Source organism: Orcinus orca, chromosome 1 (assembly GCF_937001465.1).
Source record: "Orcinus orca chromosome 1, mOrcOrc1.1, whole genome shotgun sequence".
Taxonomy (NCBI): domain Eukaryota; kingdom Metazoa; phylum Chordata; class Mammalia; order Artiodactyla; family Delphinidae; genus Orcinus; species Orcinus orca.
In genome coordinates, this window is record NC_064559.1 from 102,690,331 (window position 1) to 102,711,380 (window position 21,050).

At 42.5% G+C, this 21,050-nt stretch overlaps 1 protein-coding gene across 1 annotated transcript in view; it reads right to left on the bottom strand.

Annotated features, from left to right (window-relative positions):
• Positions 1–13,595: 13,595 nt before the first annotated feature.
• TCHH (trichohyalin) overlaps positions 13,596–21,050 on the bottom strand; it is a 57,370-nt gene continuing 49,915 nt past the window's right edge. The window contains exons 8-10 of the mRNA XM_049711012.1: positions 16,210–16,515; positions 13,967–14,463; positions 13,596–13,626 (exon numbers count right to left, since the gene is read on the bottom strand). Of these exons, the coding sequence (XP_049566969.1) occupies positions 13,596–13,626; positions 13,967–14,463; positions 16,210–16,515 (834 nt within the window). The remainder of the gene's footprint in view (positions 13,627–13,966; positions 14,464–16,209; positions 16,516–21,050) is intronic.

Genomic DNA, 21,050 nt, shown 5'->3' on the forward strand with positions numbered 1-21,050 from the left:
AGAATGAAATTAGTACACTCCCTAACACCATACATAAATATAAACTCCAAATAGATTATAGACCTAAATGTGTAAGACTGGATACTATAAAACTCTTAGAGGATAGGAAGAACACTCTTTGACATAAATCACAGAAAGATCTTTTGTGATCCACCTCCTAGAGTAGTGGAAATAAAACCAAAAATAAACAAATGGGACCTAATGAAACTTAAAAGTTTTTGCACCGCAAAGGAAAGTACAAACAAGACAAAAAAACAACCCTCAGAATGGGAGAAAATATTTGCAAATGAATCAACGGACAAAGGATTAATCTCCAAAATATATAAACAGCTCATGCAGCTCAATATTAAAAAAAAACAACCCAACCCAAAAATGGGCAGAAGACCCAAATAGACATTTCTCCAAAGAAGATATACAGATGGCCAAGAGACACATGAAAAGCTGCTCAACATCACTAATTATTAGAGAAATGAAAATCAAAACTATAATGAGGTATCACTTCAAACTGGTTAGAATGGGCATCATCAAAAAATCTACAAACAACAAATGCTGGAGAGGGTGTGGGCAAAAGGGAACACTCTTGCACTGTTGGTGGGAACGTAAATTAATACAGCCGTTATGGAGAACAGTATGGAGGTTCCTTAAAAAACTAAAAATAGAATTACCATATGATTCTGCAGTCCCACTCCTATCTGGAGAAAATCATAAGTCGAAAAGATACATGCACCCCAATGTTCATTGCAGCACTATTTACAATATCCAGGTCATGGAAGCAACCTAACTGCCCATCAACAGACAAATGGATAAAGAAGATGTGGTACATATATACAATGGAATATTACTCAGCCATAAAAGAACGAAATTGTGTCATTTGTAGAGATGTGGATGAATCTAGAGACTGTCATACACAGTGAAGTAAGTCAGAAAGAGAAAAACAAATATCATATATTAACACATATATGTGGAATCTAGAAAAATGGTACAGATGAACTGGTTTGCAAGGGAGAAATAGAGGCACAGATGTAGAGAAAAAACATATGGACACCAAAGGGTGAAAGTGTAGGGGGCGTGCGGGTGGTGGTGGTGGGATGAATTGGGAGATTGTGACTGATGTATATACACTAATATGTATAAAATGGATAACTAATAAGAACCTGCTGTATAAAAGAACAAATAAAATAAAATTGAAAAATTCCAAAAAAAGAAGAACCTGCTTTATAAAAAATATATATAAATTTAAAAAAGAAGATACAACAGAGGGGAATCAACAGAGGCAAATGGCTTATTTGAACAGATGAAAAAAATTAGTTAAGACTGACAATATTTACCAGGGTAAAAAAGTCAAAAAATAATACTGGGAATTAAAAAAAGGGGATCATGACTATAGTTAGAGCAGAAACTGCAAAGAAAAACAAATTTATAACAAATTTAACTTCAAATGAAAAAGGGAAATTACTAGGAAAATAATTCAGTTGCTGTCAAACTTTATTATATGTATTTTTTTTTAGTAAGGGGAGACTTTATATGAAGCAATAATTTTAGTGGGGTTGGGGAAAGATGCAGCTGCAGTAGGGAGACTGCTCTGACCATAAGGTCTCCAAGTGTCTCCCATCAGACTTTTTAGATTCTTACTGTCTGACACCTTCTATGTGCCATTTCCCATTTTCCTGACCCCCTTTTTTGCCTAGGGGCGTGTAACTGTGCCAACTGCATATGCTCAGGGGTAGTATGACAGCACTTCACTTCAGCCACACCAGGGATCTCTTCCTTCTCTCCCAGGGCATAGTGACAGGAGCCTGACCCATCATGTGGGTGCAAGAACAGTGTGGAAGCCTGAGGGAGTTAGCACCCCCTACGGCAACCGCTCACTAGGAGACAGGAGTCCAAGGAGAGATAACATCCTTTCCTATCTTAGATGGACCATTCTGACCCACGTTCTACACAGTCCTTAGAAGCTCCCGAGTGGGTACCTACAGTAACACCCAGCTCAATGACACACCCTTGGACTGACTTTCTTTCCTGTCTTGTTTTACTCTTTCTAGTGCCCCTGACTTCTGCTTCTTGGGGTCACTTATCAGAAAAACTACTTATCTCATACTGTGTTTCTTTGGGGGAAACCAAGCGAAGACATCTCTATAAAATATTTCAAAAGTTCTGCTCTGCTCTTTACATTTCAAGTTAAAAATCTAATTTTTTTACTCTATGTTTAGTTACAAAGGATACAATTTCTATATTGTATATGTTAGCATTTTTAAATGTATTTTTTACTATTTTATGGGAAATTTTAAACATATACAAAAGTGGACAGAATAGTAAAAAGAATGTCATGTATATCACCCAGCTTTAATAATTATCAAATTATGGGCAATTTCATTTCATTTATATGCCCATTCACTGTCCCACTTCAGTATTTTTTTAAAGCAAATTCCAGACTCATGTCACTTTATCTATAGATATCTCCAAATTAAGACTCTTTTTTTCCCCTCCGAAGTTATAGTAAATATTATCACACCTTAAAAATACGAAAAATATTTTTTATTATACAATGTCCACTCAGTGTTCACATTTCCAATGATCTCATAAAAGTCATTATTTTTCTAACAATTTATTTGAATTGAGATCAAAACAAGGTAGGTACATTGTTATTGGTTAATCTATCTCTTATTTTCATGTATAGATTCCCTGTCCATTTTTTTTTGCCTCCTTTGAAGTTTTTAACTGAAGAAAGTATATTATTATCTGTCATACAGAGTGTTTCACATCTGGATTTTGCTGACCTCATCCTCATGGAGTTATTCAGCACCACGTGGGTTTTGGTATGGTTCTGTCTCCATTTGGTCACATGGCGGTGCTTCTTCAGTTGACTGCCCTTGAGCAACCTAATCTGCTCCGTCCTCACAGGCAGACAGCCTGAGGTACCTGGCATCGTATGTCTCCCCGGAGTGGCCCTCAACCAGTGATTTATACGTGCAAGAGCACAGCAGCCCAGCTCTCTTGCCTCCTGCCAACACAGCTCTCAGACTTGTTCTACATTCTAGAGTTCTCCTGTAGGGGCAGATGGATGCTCCCCTCCCCCATCCATCTTTGCCTGAAACCACACCCACATGACTCCTTCTTCACAGTCCTGCTTCTCCTACTCCCTGACTCGTTTCCGCTAGGAACACAACCCTAATAAATTACTTGCAAATAAATCCTCATCTCAGGGTGGGAGATGATATCAGCTGTGGTTCCAGGAAGCTGATTCTGGTGGTGGAATTTTGGAGTTGGTTTGCTTGCTGGCTGGAAGGAAACAAAACTCCCTTCACTGGTTTTGGGGGCTCTTGGCATGTTGCACACTATCTTTTATGGTGCATTGAGGCAAGATCCAATGGAAGGTGATGTACTGGCTTGTACAATATCTTTGACATTTGAGGTATATGGAAGAAGTGGTAACCATAAGGATAGTGGGCTTGGGCAGTTGTTGCTGGATGCTATTGGTGCTTTAAAGAGAAAAAAATGACAAACTCAGGTCATCCACTCATTATCTTAAGACGTGATGTGAAAGTCAGAAGGCATCCATAGTAGTGTTTAAAGACACCCTCATCAACTGCAAAGGGCAGATGCCAGGCCTAGGACCTAATAGTAACCTTTATAGAAAGCTGAATTTATAGCATCCACATGTTTCCTATACAAAGGGCAGGTCTCTAACAGGGAAAGAATGGAACCTCAAAACTTGGGATGGGAACATATTCACATCTGTGCTTGGTAACACTGAACTCCAGAGTCCTCTGAATTTTCTCAGCTTGCAAAAGCAGGCCACTCTCCTTGGATAGAAGATATCAGTCTCCACATCCCCACTGGCTGAAGATATGAAGAGGATTCACCTGAAGCAGATGCTTTGTAAGGCATTATCATCTAACTTAAGATCTCCCCCACCTCCTCTCCTGGCCATTGGTTCAAGTCTTAGCAAAGCCAACTGAGTTAATGCTGGCCCTGCTAAGGGAGGGAATAATTATTCACTGATCGATCTGCAGGAAATATGTACCAGCACATGGGAGCACTTACCAGATGTCATGACTGTCTATAAAGAAAATCCCAAAGAATCAACAACAGTAAACCTTCTGGAACTAACAGCAATTATAGCAAGATCACAGGATACAAGGTTAATATACAGAAGTCAATTGATTTCCTATATCCCAGCAGTGAGCACATGGAATTTGATATTAAAAGCATAATGCCACTTACCAAAAAAAAAAAAAAGAAAAGAAACTTAGGTAAAAATCTAATAAAATATGTACAGGATTTATATGTGAAAACTACAATAATCTGAAGAAAGAGATCAAAGATCTAAACAAATGGAAGGATATTCCATGTTCATGGATGCAAAGACTCAATATTGTCAAGATATGAATTCCTCCCAAACTGATCTATAGACTCAATGTAATCCAAAACAAAATCCTAGCAAGCTGTTTTGTGAATATCAACGGACTGATTCTAAAGTTTATATGAAAAGGTGAAAGACTCAAAATAGCCAACACAAGACTAAAGAAGAAGAACAAAGTTAGAGGACTGACATTACCTAATTTTAAGGCTTATTATAAAGCACAGTAATCAAAACAGCATGATATTGGTGAAAGAGTAGACCTACAGTTTAATGTGACTGAATAGAGAAGCAAAACTAGACCTACACAAGCATAGTCAACTGATCTTTGACAAAGGAGCAAAGGCATTTCAGTGGAGAAGGATAATCTTTTCAACAAGTCATGTTGGAACAATTGGACATTCATAAACAAAAAAAAATGAATTGAGACCCAGATCTTACACCTTTCATAGAAATTAACTTAAAATTGATCATGGACCTAAATGTAAAATTATAAAATTTCTATAGGGTAACCTAGAAGAAAATCCAAGTGACCTTAGGATTGTTGATCAGTTTTTATTTTTTAATATTTATTTTTTTAATTAAAAAATTTATGCATTTTAAGGAAATTAACATTTTCTAATCACAACAGGTATCCACTACCACATTTCATTAATCAAAGCAGCTCTCATCTACCACCACTTTAGACCCTATTTTCACTGGTGCCTGCCTCTGTAATTAATTCTCTTCAGAGCTGTGGTCTCTTAAAAAATGTAAATCAGGTTGCCCCCCTGCTCAAATCCTCTAATGACTTCTGTGATCCTCCAAAATAAAATCCAAATGTATTGCCTTGGCATGCAAAGTCACATATGATCTTTTCTTACCTCTCTGATTTTATCCCATATCATGTTGGTGAGTTTTCAGATACAACATCAAACCATGATTGCCCAAAGAAAACATTAATAAGTTGGACTTTATTAAAATTTAAATCTTGTGCTCTGTGAAAGACACTATTAAGCCACAGACTGGGAGAAAATATTTTAAAACACATGTCTGATCAACCCAGTATATACAAAGAATTTTAAAAACTCAACAATAAGAAAATGAGCAACTTAATTTAAAAATGAGCAAAAGATCAGGACACCTCACAAAAGAAGATAGATAACAAATAAGTATAATGAAAATATGCTCAACGTCATTCTTCATTAGGGAATTGCAACTTAAAACAATAAGATACCTCTACAAACCTATTAGAATGGTTAAAATCCATAAAGTTGTCAATATCAAATGCTGATGAGGATGCCAGGCAACAGAAACTCTCATTCATTGCTGGTGGCAATACAAAATACTGCAGACATTTTGGAAGAGAGAATACCTGATTCTGGCAAAGCTAAACATAGTCTTACCATACACTCCAGCAACTGTGCTCATAGGGGTTTTACCTAACTGATTTAAAAACCTAAGTCCACAAAAAAAAACCTGTGCACAAAGATTTATAGAAGCTTTTTTCATAATTGCCCAAAAATGGAAGCAACCAAGATGTCTTTTGATAGGTGAATGGATAAACAAACTGTGGTACTTCCATAAAATAGAATATTAGTGACAAAGAGAAATAAGCCATCAAACCACAAAAAGACATGGGTGAACCTTAATTGCCTATATCTAAGTCAAAGAAGCCAGTCTGAAAGGCTATATGCTGCATGATTTCAATTATATGACATTCTAGGAAGGCAAAACTATAGAGATCAGTGGTTCTCAGGGGTTCAGCAATAGAAAGGAAAGGGTTGAATAGGTGAAGCATAGGAGATTCTTTTTTAGGGTGGTGAAAATACTCTGTATGATAATGTAATAATGGATATATATCATTATGTATTTGTCAAAACCAGTAGAATTTTATAGTACAAAAAGTGAAACAATGTATGCAAAATTTTAAAAAATTAGGAAATTGGGGGATCCTAGGAAGGAATACACACTGTGACAATAGAATCTGTGTTACAAATGTATGAAACTACCTCATCGAGGGGGTGAGAGAAAAAGATGCTAACTTAAATAACTCTGGAGATGAGAGAAATCTGTAGGACTTTTAAAGGCAAAGGAACTGCTCTTAAGCACTGCGATATAGTTGATAAGGATACTTACACTGGAAGTATGGGGTTTCAGGTTAACAATTCTGATTCTGCTATAAATGTAAACTGGAAATGAGCAACTAAGAAATGGATGGTGGGTGTGATGTTTCTCACTGCTGGAGTCAGAATTTACAGATGAGAAAGGTGAAGAGGCTAGTGTGATAATGGATTACAGCTGGAGGCCTTAATATGAACTATGTTTAGCTTAATATTCTATAAATATAGATGGTTACTTATAAAAATGCACACACACATGTACGTACACATGGGTTAGTATACACACATATATTTCCTTTGTCAGCCGAGAGGGCCCAAAAGAAATAATAAACTACTAGCAATGAGCACACCAAATACCTATATCTTAGTTTCTAATACCATTATCCAGTAAAATCAACAAGGGCTCCTTGAAGAAATTATTGACTCTAGAACTGGGGGAGGAATATACAAGATGTGCCTGGAGCACCTTGTAGCACCAGAAAGGATGGAAATGTTCAAAAGATAAAACAAAGGAACAAAGGAAAAAACAGAAAATAAAAAAAATTTTAAAACTCCACATTGATGTTTAATGAAGGACATAGCAGCCAACTGAAAGAGCTCCTGATGGCCAAAGCTGGAACAATCTGAGCAACAAAACAAAGAAAATACTATTCAGGTCCTTTGCCCATTTTAAAATCAGATTATTTGTTGTTTGTTTTGTTTTATTTTTGTTTTTTGCTATTGAGTTGTAAGAGTTCCTTATATACTTTGGATATGAGCCCCTTATCAGATATATGGTTTGTAAATATTTTCTCTCATTCTTAATTTGCTTTGCATTTTGTTGATGGTTTCCTTTGCTGTTCAGAAGCTTCTTAGTTTAATGCATTCCACTTGTTTATTTTCGCTCTTGTTTTCTGTGCTTTGGTGTCAGATCCATACTATTATTTGCCGAGGACCAGCCCCAGCTGAACAGGTTTCACCGAAAGGGGAGACGGAGTCGGCGTGGACAGAACACAAGACACCTCAGAGGATGCAAGGATCTGACAAATTTATTGTTGTAAATCCAAAGCTTTTATACTGTGAGGCAATCTCATTTTCAATCTTAAAAACTTCATTCCCATGCTAAAAAATCCCTTACATACATCATAAAATCAAAAATAATTTACATCAGCAGGTTAAACAAGTTAAGTAATCTTCTTATTGTTTCCAGTCTCCTTCGTCCCCTGTGGTTAGGCACATCTTGGTCACATCTACGTCAGGAACTCTGTCTGCGGTTTCCTCATTCTTCTCAGAAGATTAAGGTGTTCTTGTACCTGCACATTCTGCTTGATTAAGCCATAAACTTAAACATATTATTCTGTTAGTGATTAAAAATAATCATACAACATTTCATCTACAAATTTCCTAACCCCACCATAATAATCAAAACAATACACATTATTTTTTTATACTTCTAAAAAACCATGGGAGCGGGCATTGTACCATAAACTCATTGATTAAACTCATTGTTGCATGCCACCATACCCAGGTATTTCCCAACATGTTTATAACTCCACTGGGAGGCCATAACTCTTTCAATTTTTCTTTCAGAGTAAAAAGCTGCTGCAGAAATATTCCCACCATTGTATCTCCCCAAGTCCAATGCCCTGGCCTGGGAATAAAAATTTCAAATATAATCATTAAAAAAGCCGGAGTAGCTACAATCCTTCTCCCAATTCCTTCCCTAAATTGGGGTCTTTCTTAAACCCTTGCATTAAAACTATACATATTTCCCAACACCAATAACAAAAATCACCTTAGGTAAAGGCAGGGGAAAACATGGGGAATCACACAGAGCAAAGCTTTGCCTCCACACAGAGGAAAGCTGTGGTCCACGGAGAAAATGGGAAACAAAGCCCTGCTGCGGCGGGAGAGCAGTTGCCATTGGCTAGGTCTCTTGTCTGCTACCTGGGTTCCCATCTGAGCTGGGCGTGGGAAGCGAAGCAGCCATGGGGACAAGAGACCTCCATTAAAAGGGGTGAGGGTTCAGGCTCCTGCAAAGTTGGGGGGTGAGGGTCTATGCCCCACCTCTGTTGGCCTCCAAGTTCTCTCCTGATGGCCCCTCTGCGACTGTGCCTGTCTTAGGTTGTTCCTTCCCTGAGGAATCTTACCCGTCTCTGGCTAACCAGCCATCCTCCGGGGCCAAGCAGGGAGATGTGAGGTGTGCGAGTGAGCGAGGTGCAGCGCCCCCAGAGAAGATCAATTCTCTGTCACCTTGGTAGCCTATGCCCCCGTGGCCTCCACGCCCAGCACCTGCCTTGGGATTCCCTCGCCAACTGGCGGGGCCCCGGCTCTGATCACATGTCTTCGGGAACCCAGGTTTCTCCTCCAGAGAGGGCCCAGCTCACAGCACTGGGCAAGAGAGACCAATTGCACGGCACCAGCCACCAGGAGGCCTCAACCTCAGTGTGGGCAGGAAAGCCCAGGCACCAGCCCTGGGCAAGGAGATTGTGAGAAGAGAGCGCCTCTTGGCAAAAGGGCAAGAGGGGCCGTTGCAGGACAGAGGAAGGAAGAACTTTCATCAGCAGGAAATCCCAGGCAGGGAGGGCTTTCTCTGCCTAGGGATACCAGGCTCTTGGCTTAAAGCAACTCCATGTATGGGGCATGATATAAAAATATGCCCCCTAGCCACGGTAAAAAAGGGAGCTGCTCTTCATGGAACAACAGGGTAGGGGGAATGTAGAAAACCCTGTGTTCAGGAAGCTTTGCAAACGAGAGCTTTGCTTTTCCATATTTATGTCTGACAGCATCAGCTTTGCTGACACTAAGGGTCTCGTCCGTGCTGAGACTCAAAGGCACTTCCTATGTGGCTCCCGACAATTATTGCCAAGACCAATGCCAAGGAACTTTTTCCCTATATATTCTTCTAGAAGTTTGATGGTTTCAGGTCTTGCCCTTAAGTCTTTAATCCATTTTGAGTTGTTTTTTGTGTATCATTCTGAGAGTCTAATTTCATTCTTTTCCATGTGGATATCCATTTTCCTAACACCATTTATTGAAGAGACTATCCTTTCTCCATCATTTATTCTTGGCGCCTTTGTCAAAAATTAGTTGACCACATAAGCATGGATTTATTTCTAGGTTCTATATTCTGTTCCATTGATCTAAGTGTCTATATTTATGTCAGCACCATACTGTTTCCAACAGGAATATGAAAAGATTCCCAGCATCACTTATCAGCAGGGAAATATGAATCAAACCACAATGAGATATCCTCTCACACCGGTTAGAATGGCTACTATAAAAAAGTCAAAAGCTAACAAGTGTTGGCAAGGATGTGGAGAAAAGAGAACCCTTGTACACTGTTGGTAGGACTGTAAATTGCTACAGTTATTATATAAAACAATATGAAGGTTCCTCAAAAAATTAAAAATAGAACTACCATATGATTCAGCAATACCACTTCTGGGTATATACCTAAAGAAAATGAAATCAGTATCTTGAAGAGATACCCCATGTTCATTATAGCATTATTCATGATAGCCAAGATATGGAAATAACTTAAATGTCAGTGGATGAATGGATAAAGAAAATGTGGTATATAACATTATATTATATTTGATGTAATATAGATATAATACATGATATATTATTTTGTCTTAGAAAGGGAGGAAACCCTGATATTTGTGACCAAAAAAGCTGAACTTATAGTAGCAGAGGGGAGAATAGTGGTTACAAGAAACAGTGGTGTAGGGGAAAAAGGGAGATTAGAAAAAAAGAAAAAAAGTAGAACGGTGGTTGCCAGGGCTTGTGGGGAGAAGGTCATGGGGAATTGTTGTTTAATAGGTACAGAGTTACAATTTTGCAAGATGGATGGTGGTGAGGGTTGCACGACAACATGAATGTACTTAATACCTCTGAACTGTACAATGATTAATATAGTAAATTTTATGTAATATTTATTTCACCACAATGAAGGAGAAAATAAAGTACTACTGGGTTATAGCCCAAAGTATAAAATAAATATTCATGAGTACATGCTGACATAAATAAATGATTAAGTGCATATGTCCATACATATATACATACATAAGGAGAGGGAAGAGATACATTTCCTATACAGGACATTCAAAATAATTTATGATGACACTCCACCCTCAGTGATGGGGAGCTTAACATCCCACATTTTTTTTTTTTTAGATGTTGGGGGGAGGAGTTTATTTATTTATTTTTGCTGTGTTGGGTCTTCGTTTCTGTGCGAGGGCTTTCTCTAGTTGTGGCGAGCGGGGGCCACTCTTCGTCGCCTTGCGCAGGCCTCTCACGATTGGGGCCTCTCTTGTTGCGGAGCACAAGCTCCAGACGCCCAGGCTCAGTAGTTGTGGCTCACGGGCCTAGTTGCTCCACGGCATGTGGGATCCTCCCAGGCCAGGACTCGAACCCGTGTCCCCTGCATTAGCAGGCAGATTCTCAACCACTGTAACACCAGGGAAGCCCCAACTCCCCACTTCTTAGTTGTGGGCTTTGCACAGTGACTTCCTTCCAAAGAATACAGTACAGTAATATGGGATGTTGGAGAGAGGATGAGGAGAGTGGCAAAGCCTGATAGATGTTACCTCAGCCAGGTGATCAAAGTGGTAAATCATGTGAATAGTATGTCCCCTTTAAATAATGTGATGAAAAAGGCACTTTACCTCTGTGGTCTTCCTCTTAAAAACCCATAACTCCAGTCTAATCATGAAGAAAACATCAGACAAACCCAATTTGAGGGATATTCTATAAAATACCTGACCAGGACCCCTCAAAACTGTCAAGATCATCAAAACTCAAGGAAAGTGAGAAACTGTCACAGTCAAGAGGAGCCTAAGGAGACAAGACAACTAAATGTAATGTGATATTCTAGATGGGATCCTGAAACAGGAAAAGACAGTAGGTAAAAACTAAAATAATAGGGATAAACCTTGATCTTCAGTTAATAATAATGTACCAATACAGTTTTGTTAATTATAATAATAAATGTGCTATACTAATGTAAGATGTTAATAATAAGGGAAACTGGGTGTGATGTGTATGGTAACTCTTTTTACTGTCTTCTTGACTTTTTCATAAATTGGAAACTGTTCTAAAGAAAGGTCTATTACACCTACTACTATATGTAAAATAGATATACAACAAGGATTTGCTGCATAGCATGTGGAACTATATTCAATATCTTGTAATAACCTATAATGGAAAAGAATCTGAAGTTGTACAGCTGAAACTAACACAATATTGTAAATCAACTATAGTTAAATAAACAAATTAAAAAAAGAAAATAACAGAGAAATAAGGTCTACGAAAAAATCAAAACCTAAGACTTCAAAAACATTTGCACATATTCTGGGTGTTTCTGATTACTTCTCACTGTGCCCCCAATCTTCCCAACCAGTTCTACTCAGACTTCCTTCTAACTCTTGTCCTGTTAGGAGGACTTGAGCCTTCATTCTCATCCTCTGAATAATGAGAGCCGCTGACAAGCATTAACTCAAGGAGTGAGGTAGTTAGATCAGAATTTTAAGTAGAACACCCTGTCCTCTGTGTGATGGGTGGATTGCAGGGTGTGTGGAGACAGGGAGCAAAGGAGAACAGCTTGAGGGCCATTGCAATAGTTCAGGTGAGAAATGACCTCAGTCAAAGCTTGGGAGGTGTGGGTAAGGATAGCAAGGACTTGGTCTCTGCTGGAGAGTAGGGAAGCAAAGGAAAGGAGTGGAGAATGATGTGTTGTCTCTGGCTTCGGTGAATGCAGAGAAGGTATCATTACCCGAGAGAGAGAATACCTAAGGAGGAATGACAGTGGGTGTCCCTGGAGTTGGGTGGGCAGTAAGAGATACTAAGTGCCCTTCAACCTATTGAGTTTGGGTGCCTATGGCAGTCTCAAAAGGGATGTCCCTGACATATGCTCATGGCTGTGATGAAATAGCTTTGGGTAACTTGAGACAACCTGCCTGAGATGATGTGGTTAAATAGTTAGAGCCAGGTGATTCCCAGGAAGGAGAGAGCCCCCACGTCCTGATGTGATTGATGGCAGGAAAGGCTACAGAAATGTCAGGGAGGGTAACCACTGCAATGACCTTGGATCTGTATTTCTCCAGGCTATTCAGCACTTTGGCTTCCATGATTCCAGCTGGCCCAACCTTTACTTCCTTTAGTGACACTGTCACTTTCTCCTTCAGAGACCAGTCCCAGGAGTCTCTCCTCTCCCCATCTTGCCCAGTTCTGCTTCTTTGCTTTCCTAAAGTCTTCCTTAACCATGCAGGCAGTTAGTAAGACTCTTGGAAACCATGAGGACATTCTATGGAGAGAAAACCTGGGCAGGGACCAGAACCCAGGTGGAGCCTCCACTCCCTCCCCGTGCCTTTGGCCATGGGCTAGGATTGGGCTCCGGGGCTATAATGTAAAGCAGTGTTGAACTGAGATGAATAGATCCTCTTCCCCCAACCAGAATAACCTGTCTCCTCTTCATGTCTGCCAAGTGCTACTTTCAGGTGCATGAATGAAGTTGTTTCATGACTGCTAAGTGCTCCTTTCAGGTGCATGAATGAAGTTGTTTTGTTTTCTTTTGGTGTTGTTGTGATCTCATTTTTAGAAGCTGTTGAATGTATTGAATGGTTTGGGGAGCAGAATTAAAGAGGGGTCAAAATGTCTGTCCTCCTTTGGAAATTGGCCAAGAGTCATTTGCAACCATTAACCCCCACACAGGTTTCTATATGGTGAGCGACAGAGGGTAAAAAGCCAAAGAGAATACAGGATCCCAGGTCTTCCAGCATTTATTCTGTATTATTGTACACACTCACAGATTCAACAATAGTAGTGGGGATGCAGTCAGAGTTGCTGTAGTCACTGTCTCTTCAAGCAGAGGCTCTGGACACCTGAGGTTGGGATTGGGCTCATCAGGGGTGGGTGCTGGGCAATAGCTCCCCTCCCCGCCAAGCCCTATCCAAGGGACATGCAGAAGGACAGGGTCAGGCAGGTTCACAGATAAGGTGGGCCACCCAGGCTGGGGACTGGAGGTAAGCCAGGCCACTGGCTCTCTCTTCACTTGTGTGGGATTTCCAGGGGCCTCTGGGCCCCTAGGGGTGGTTACTTGTATTTGGGGGACACTACACCTCCTGCTTCTTTAGGGGTCAAGACTTCTCCCTTCAGTGGCTGGACTGGGTTGGTCTCTTGGACCTGGCCAGGAGTTGGGACAAGAAGAGGCTACTTCAGCAACCCCTCCTACTGCTTCAGCTGCTGCTCCCCTTTCTTTTCCAGTTGCTCATCTTTCTTTGCTAGCTCTTGATCCAGCCGCTGGCCCAAGACCTTCTTCTCCTGTTTCAGCTGTTCCACATGGTTTCCTTGCTCCTGTGACTCTTTCTGCTGCTGCTGCTGCTTTTCCACAGGCTTTCCTTTCTCCTGTGACTCTTTCTTCTGCTGCTGCTGCTGTTCCACAGGCTTTCCTTGCTCCTGTGACTCTTTCTGCTGTTGCTGTTCCACAGGCTTTCCTTTCTCCTGTGACTCTTTCTGCTGCTGCTGCTGCTGTTCCACAGGCTTTTCTTGCTCCTTTGACTCTTTCTGCTGCTGCTGCTGTATCACAGGCTTTACTTGTTCCTGTGACTCTTTCTGCTGCTGCTGCTGCTGTTCCACAGGCTTTCCTTGCTCCTTTGACTCTTTCTGCTGCTGCTGCTGTTCCACAGGCTTTCCTTGCTCCTGTGACTCTTTCTGCTGCTGCTGTTCCACAGGCTTTCCTTGCTCCTGTGACTCTTTCTGCTGCTGCTGCTGTTCCACAGGCTTTCCTTTCTCCTGTGACACTTTCTGCTGCTGCTGCTGTTCCACAGGCTTTCCTTGCTCCTGGGACTCTTTCTGCTGCTGCTGCTGTTCCACAGGCTTTCCTTGCTCCTGGGACTCTTTCTGCTGCTGCTGCTGTTCCACAGGCTTTCCTTGCTCCTGGGACTCTTTCTGCTGCTGCTGCTGCTGCTGTTCCACAGGCTTTCCTTTCTCCTGTGACTCTTTCTGCTGCTGCTGCTGCTGCTGTATCACAGGCTTTCCTTTCTCCTTTGACTCTTTCTGCTGCTGCTGCTGTTCAACAGGCTTTCCTTGCTCCTGGGACTCTTGCTGCTGCTGCTGCTGTTGCTGTTCTACAGGCTTTCCTTTCTCCTGTGACTCTTTCTGCTGCTGCTGCTGCTGCTGTTCCACAGGCTTTCCTTTCTCCTGTGACTCTTTCTGCTGCTGCTGCTGCTGTTCCACAGGCTTTCTTTGCTCCTGTGACTCTTTCTGCTGCTGCTGCTGCTGTATCACAGGCTTTCCTTTCTCCTGTGACTCTTTCTGCTGCTGCTGCTGCTGTATCACAGGCTTTCCTTTCTCCTGTGAATCTTTCTGCTGCTGCTGCTGTTCCACAGGCTTTCCTTGCTCCTGGGACTCTTTCTGCTGCTGCTGCTGTTCCACAGGCTTTCCTTTCTCCTGTGACTCTTTCTGCTGCTGCTGCTGCTGTATCACAGGCTTTCCTTTCTCCTGTGACTCTTTCTGCTGCTGCTGCTGTTCCACAGGCTTTCCTTTCTCCTGTGACTCTTTCTGCTGCTGCTGCTGCTGTTCCACGGGCTTTCCTTGCTCCTGGGACTCTTTCTGCTGCTGCTGCTGTATCACAGGCTCTCCTTGCTCCTGTGACACTTTCTGCTGCTGCTGCTGTTCCACAGGCTTTCCTTTCTCCTGTGACTCTTTCTGCTGCTGCTGCTGCTGTATCACAGGCTTTCCTTTCTCCTGTGACTCTTTCTGCTGCTGCTGCTGTTCCACAGGCTTTCCTTGCTCCTGGGACTCTTTCTGCTGCTGCTGCTGTATCACAGGCTTTCCTTGCTCCTGTGACTCTTTCTGCTGCTGCTGCTGCTGTTCCACAGGCTTTCTTTGCTCCTGTGACTCTTTCTGCTGCTGCTGCTGCTGTATCACAGGTTTTCCTTTCTCCTGTGACTCTTTCTGCTGCCGCTGCTGCTGTATCACAGGCTTTCCTTTCTCCTGTGACTCTTTCTGCTGCTGCTGCTGTTCCACAGGTTTTCCTTGCTCCTGGGACTCTTGCTGCTGCTGCTGCTGTTCCACAGGCTTTCCTTGCTCCTGGGACTCTTTCTGCTGCTGCTGCTGTTCCACAGGCTTTCCTTTCTCCTGTGACTCTTTCTGCTGCTGCTGCTGCTGTATCACAGGCTTTCCTTTCTCCTGTGACTCTTTCTGCTGCTGCTGCTGCTGTATCACAGGCTTTCCCTTCTCCTGTGACTCTTTCTGCTGCTGCTGCTGTTCCACAGGCTTTCCTTTCTCCTGTGACTCTTTCTGCTGCTGCTGCTGTATCACAGGCTTTCCTTTCTCCTGTGACTCTTTCTGCTGCTGCTGCTGCTGTTCCACAGGCTTTCCTTGCTCCTGGGACTCTTTCTGCTGCTGCTGCTGTATCACAGGCTTTCCTTGCTCCTGTGACACTTTCTGCTGCTGCTGCTGTTCCACAGGCTTTCCTTTCTCCTGTGACTCTTTCTGCTGCTGCTGCTGCTGTATCACAGGCTTTCCTTTCTCCTGTGACTCTTTCTGCTGCTGCTGCTGTTCCACAGGCTTTCCTTGCTCCTGGGACTCTTTCTGCTGCTGCTGCTGTATCACAGGCTTTCCTTTCTCCTGTGACTCTTTATGCTGCTGCTGCTGCTGTTCCACAGGCTTTTTTTGCTCCTGTGACTCTTTCTGCTGCTGCTGCTGCTGTATCACAGGCTTTCCTTTCTCCTGGGACTCTTTCTGCTGCTGCTGCTGTTCCACAGGCTTTCCTTGCTCCTGGGACTCTTTCTGCTGCTGCTGCTGTATCACAGGCTTTCCTTTCTCCTGTGACTCTTTCTGCTGCTGCTGCTGCTGTTCCACAGGCTTTTTTTGCTCCTGTGACTCTTTCTGCTGCTGCTGCTGCTGTTCCACATGCTTTCCTTTCTCCTGTGACTCTTTCTGCTGCTGCTGCTGCTCTTCCACAGGCTTTCCTTGCTCCTGTGATTCTTGCTGTTGCTGCTGCTGTTCCACATGCTTTCCTTGCTCCTCTGACTTTTGCTGCTGCTGCTGCTGCTGCTGCTGTTCCTGCTGCTGTGGCTCCTGTTGCCGTGGCTCACACTCTTTCTTGGGCACCTCTTTCACAGGAGTTGTGTGTTTCTTCCCGAGCTCCATGGGATCCTTCCCTGGGATCTCCGAGGGTACCTTCTGGAATGGGGCAGGCAGTGGAGTTGGCTGCTTCACTTGCTCCTGCTGGATGTTGGTGGGAGGAGAAACAGGCTTGAGGGGCTCCTTACTGGGGGCAGGGGGCAAGGTCACTGGCAGAGTACATTGCTGAGACATCTTGGAAGCTGCTTTAGGTCAACCTGAAAATCAGGATGGGTCAGAGGGTTAATTGAAGGCGAGGAAGTAGATGAACCCCTGGAAATATGCAGCAGCGCCTGGTTTCTCAGCATCCTCTCTTCCCTTGGGTGGGGGTACTCTCCCACCCACGCTGGGCTATCATTCCCCAGAAGCAGCAGAGTGAAGGGTAGGAATGGAGAGGGGCAGGGAAAGGCCCTCCTGGGAGCCTCTTGTTCCCAAGAGACAACGAAGAGGACTCTCCAGAGGTGTTCTGCAAAGGTGGGCTGGGTACCACTTCACCTCCTGCTCTTGCCTATCCTTGTCTCTCCCTTGTTTCTGACCTTCATGTACAAAGAAGAGAGATGAGCTCTGGGATTATGACAGGAAGAGGGAAGGTGCCACGAAAAGAAAGGTCTCCTGGAGAACTCCCGAGTCCTGGAAAATCAGTAGCCCATCCCGAGAGGATCTGAGAGGTGAGGGTGCACGCCCTGGACTGGAGTCACATGACATGATCTCAGCTTAAATCTCCCAGTGAAATGCTGTGTGGTTCTGCGAAAGTCATTTAGCCCCTCTGGACCTCAGGTTTCTCCTCTGTAAAATGAACAGATTGGCCTATTCAGCTCCAGAGCTGCTTTCTCTCCTGACCATCTGAGCTTTAGCTGGTGGTGGTGGGAGGGGGCTGGAAGGTTGCTGAGAGTTGGAGTTGGTTCTTTCAAGTCTCCTACTTCTAAGCTGGGTTTCCCTGTCCCTGCTCAGCCTGGGTTCTCCAAATAGAAAGTGTTCCCCATGCTGCATTTCTCCCTTTGGTAGCACAGCCAAGAGTTACAAGCATGTCCCCGGACACCCTGCCTCCATAAAGAAGGCAAAATCACAGTCAGCCCAAATCAATCAGTTTTAGGAGAGAAACTGGCCATATTTCCCCTTTATCCCCATCTTACTCCTCTCTCTGTCTCTTTCTATTTCTCTGTCTCTCTGCCTCTCTGTCTCTCTGCCTTTCTTTCTCTCTCTCTCTCTCTCTCTCTCTCTCTCAGATACGGTCCCAAGAAAGTATGGGGTAGGAGGAGATTGCTGTCTGTTCTGTGTTTCCATACCATGGCACCTAGCCCTCAGCACAGTGACCTGAGCCCTCCAAGAAGGACAGTAGTCCTGTTGAATCCAGCACACAAATTATACCTACACCCACCTGGCTGGCCACCCCCAGCCATGTTCTGGCCCGTGGGAGACCCCTGGTCCCAACCTTGGTTCTGCCAGCTAACACTTACCTGACTCACAGTGAGGATGGCTGCAGAAGCTTCTAGTGGAACACTGAGCCGAGCAGGGGCCGGGGTGCCCTTTATACTGTTCCTCAGCCTCGCCTCTTTCCCAAGGTGAAGGAGATGGACTGGTTTCACCACTCCTGTTGGTCTACTTCCTCTAGCCCCTTCCTGACTCATCATAGGAACCTTAAGCAAAAAACCCGTCAGGGCCCCTTTTCACAGGGACACACAGCTCCTGCCTGGCCAGAGGGCTCTGGGGGCTCATTCACTCCTGTGATCCTCGCGACCTGGGCACAGGGAGGTGAGGGAGGCATCTCAGGAACCTGGTCCCCTTTTCCTCTTGTTTTGTGACCTCAGCCAAGCTTTTCTTCTGAATCTCAGTTTCTCCACCATACTGTTTCCAACAGGAATATGAAAAGATTCCCAGCATCACTTATCAGCAGGGAAATATGAATCAAACCACAATGAGATATCCTCTCACACCGGTTAGAATGGCTACTATAAAAAAGTCAAAAGCTAACAAGTGTTGGCAAGGATGTAGAGAAAAGAGAACCCTTGTACACTGTTGGTAGGACTGTAAATTGCTACAGTTATTATATAAAACAATATGAAGGTTCCTCAAAAAATTAAAAATAGAACTACCATATGATTCAGCAATACCATTTCTGGGTATATATCTAAAGAAAATGAAATCAGTATCTTTTTTTTTTTTTTTTAACATCTTTATTGGGGTATAATTGCTTTACAATGGTGTGTTAGTTTCTGCTTTATAACAAAGTGAATCAGTCATACATAAACATATGTTCCCATATGTCTTCCCTCTTGCATCTCCCTCCCTCCCACCTTCCCTATCCCACCCCTCCAGGCTGTCACAAAGCACCGAGCCAATATCCCTGTGCCATGCGGCTGCTTCCCACTAGCTATCTACCTTACTACGTTTGTTAGTGTGTATATGTCCATGACTCTCTCTCGCCCTGTCACAGCTCACCCTTCCCCCTCCCCATAACCTCAAGTCCGTTCTCTAGGAGGTCTGCGTCTTTATTCCTGCCTTACCCCTAGGTTCTTCATGACATTTTTTTTCCTTAAATTTCATATATATGGGTTAGCATACGGTATTTGTCTCTCTCTTTCTGACTTACTTCACTCTGTATGACAGACTCTAGGTCTATCCACCTCATTACAAATAGCTCAGTTTCGTTTCTTTTTATGGCTGAGTAATATTCCATTGTATATATGTGCCACATCTTCTTTATCCATTCATCCGATGATGGGCACTTAGGTTGTTTCCATCTCCGGGCTATTGTAAATAGAGCTGCAATGAACATTTTGGTACATGACTCTTTTTGAATTTCGGTTTTCTCAGGGTATATGCCCAGTAGTGGGATTGCTGGGTCATATGGTAGTTCTATTTGTAGTTTTTTAAGGAACCTCCATACTGTTCTCCATAGTGGCTGAACCAATTCACATTCCCACCAGCAGTGCAAGAGTGTTCCCTTTCCTCCACACCCTCTCCAGCATTTATTGTTTCTAGATGTTTTGATGATGGCCATTCTGACTGGTGTGAGATGATATCTCATTGTAGTTTTGATTTGCATTTCTCTAATGATTAATGATGTTGAGCATTCTTTCATGTGTTTGTTGGCAGTCTGTATATCTTCTTTGGAGAAATGTCTATTTAGGTCTTCTGCCCATTTTTGGATTGGGTTGTTTGTTATTGAGCTGCATGAGCTGCTTGTAAATTTTGGAGATTAATCCTTTGTCGGTTGCTTCATTTGCAAATATTTTCTCCCATTCTGAGGGTTGTCTTTTGGTCTTGTTTATGGTTTCCTTTGCTGTGCAAAAGCTTTGAAGTTTCATTAGGTCCCATTTGTTTATTTTTGTTGTTATTTCCATTACTCTAGGAGGTGGGTCAGAAAGGATCTTGCTGTGATTTATGTCATAGAGTGTTCTGCCTAGGTTTTCGTCTAAGAGTTTGATAGTTTCTGGCCTTACATTTAGGTCTTTAATCCATTTTGAGCTTATTTTTGTGTATGGTGTTAGGGAGTGATCTAATCTCATACTTTTAAAAGTACCTGTCCAGTTTTCCCAGCACCACTTATTGAAGAGGCTGTCCTTTCTCCACTGTACATTCCTGCCACCTTTATCAAAGATAAGGTGTCCGTATGTGCGTGGGTTTATCTCTGGGCTTTCTATCCTGTTCCATTGATCTATCTTTCTGTTTTTGTGCCAGTACCATACCGTCTTGATAACTGTAGCTTTGTAGTATAGTCTGAAGTCAGGGAGCCTGATTCCTCCAGTTCCTTTTTTCGTTCTCAAGATTGCTTTGGCTATTCGGGGTCTTTTGTGTTTCCATACAAATTGCAAAATTTTTTGTTCTAGTTCTGTGAAAAATGCCCGTGGTAGTTTGATAGGGATTGCATTGAATCTATAGATTGCTTTGGGTAGTAGAGTCATTTTCACAATGTTGATTCTTCCAATCCAAGAACATGGTATATCTCTCCATCTATTTGTATCATCTTTAATTTCTTTCATCAGTGTCTTATAATTTTCTGCATACAGGTCTTTTGTCTCCTTAGGTAGGTTTATTCCTAGATATTTTATTCTTTTTGTTGCAATGGTAAATGGGAGTGTTTTCTTGATTTCACTTTCAGATTTTTCATCATTAGTATATAGGAATGCCAGAGATTTCTGTGCATTAATTTTGTATCCTGCCACTTTACCAAATTCATTGATTAGCTCTAGTAGTTTTCTGGTAGCATCTTTAGGATCCTCTATGTATAGGATCATGTCATCTGCAAACAGTGACAGCTTTACTTCTTCTTTTCCGATTTGGATTCCTTTTATTTCCTTTTCTTCTCTGATTGCTGTGGCTAAAACTTCCAAAACTATGTTGAATAAGAGTGGTGAGAGTGGGCAACCTTGTCTTGTTCCTGATCTTAGTGGAAATGCTTTCAGTTTTTCACCATTGAGGATGATGTTTGCTGTGGGCTTGTCATATATGGCCTTTATTATGTTGAGGAAAGTTCC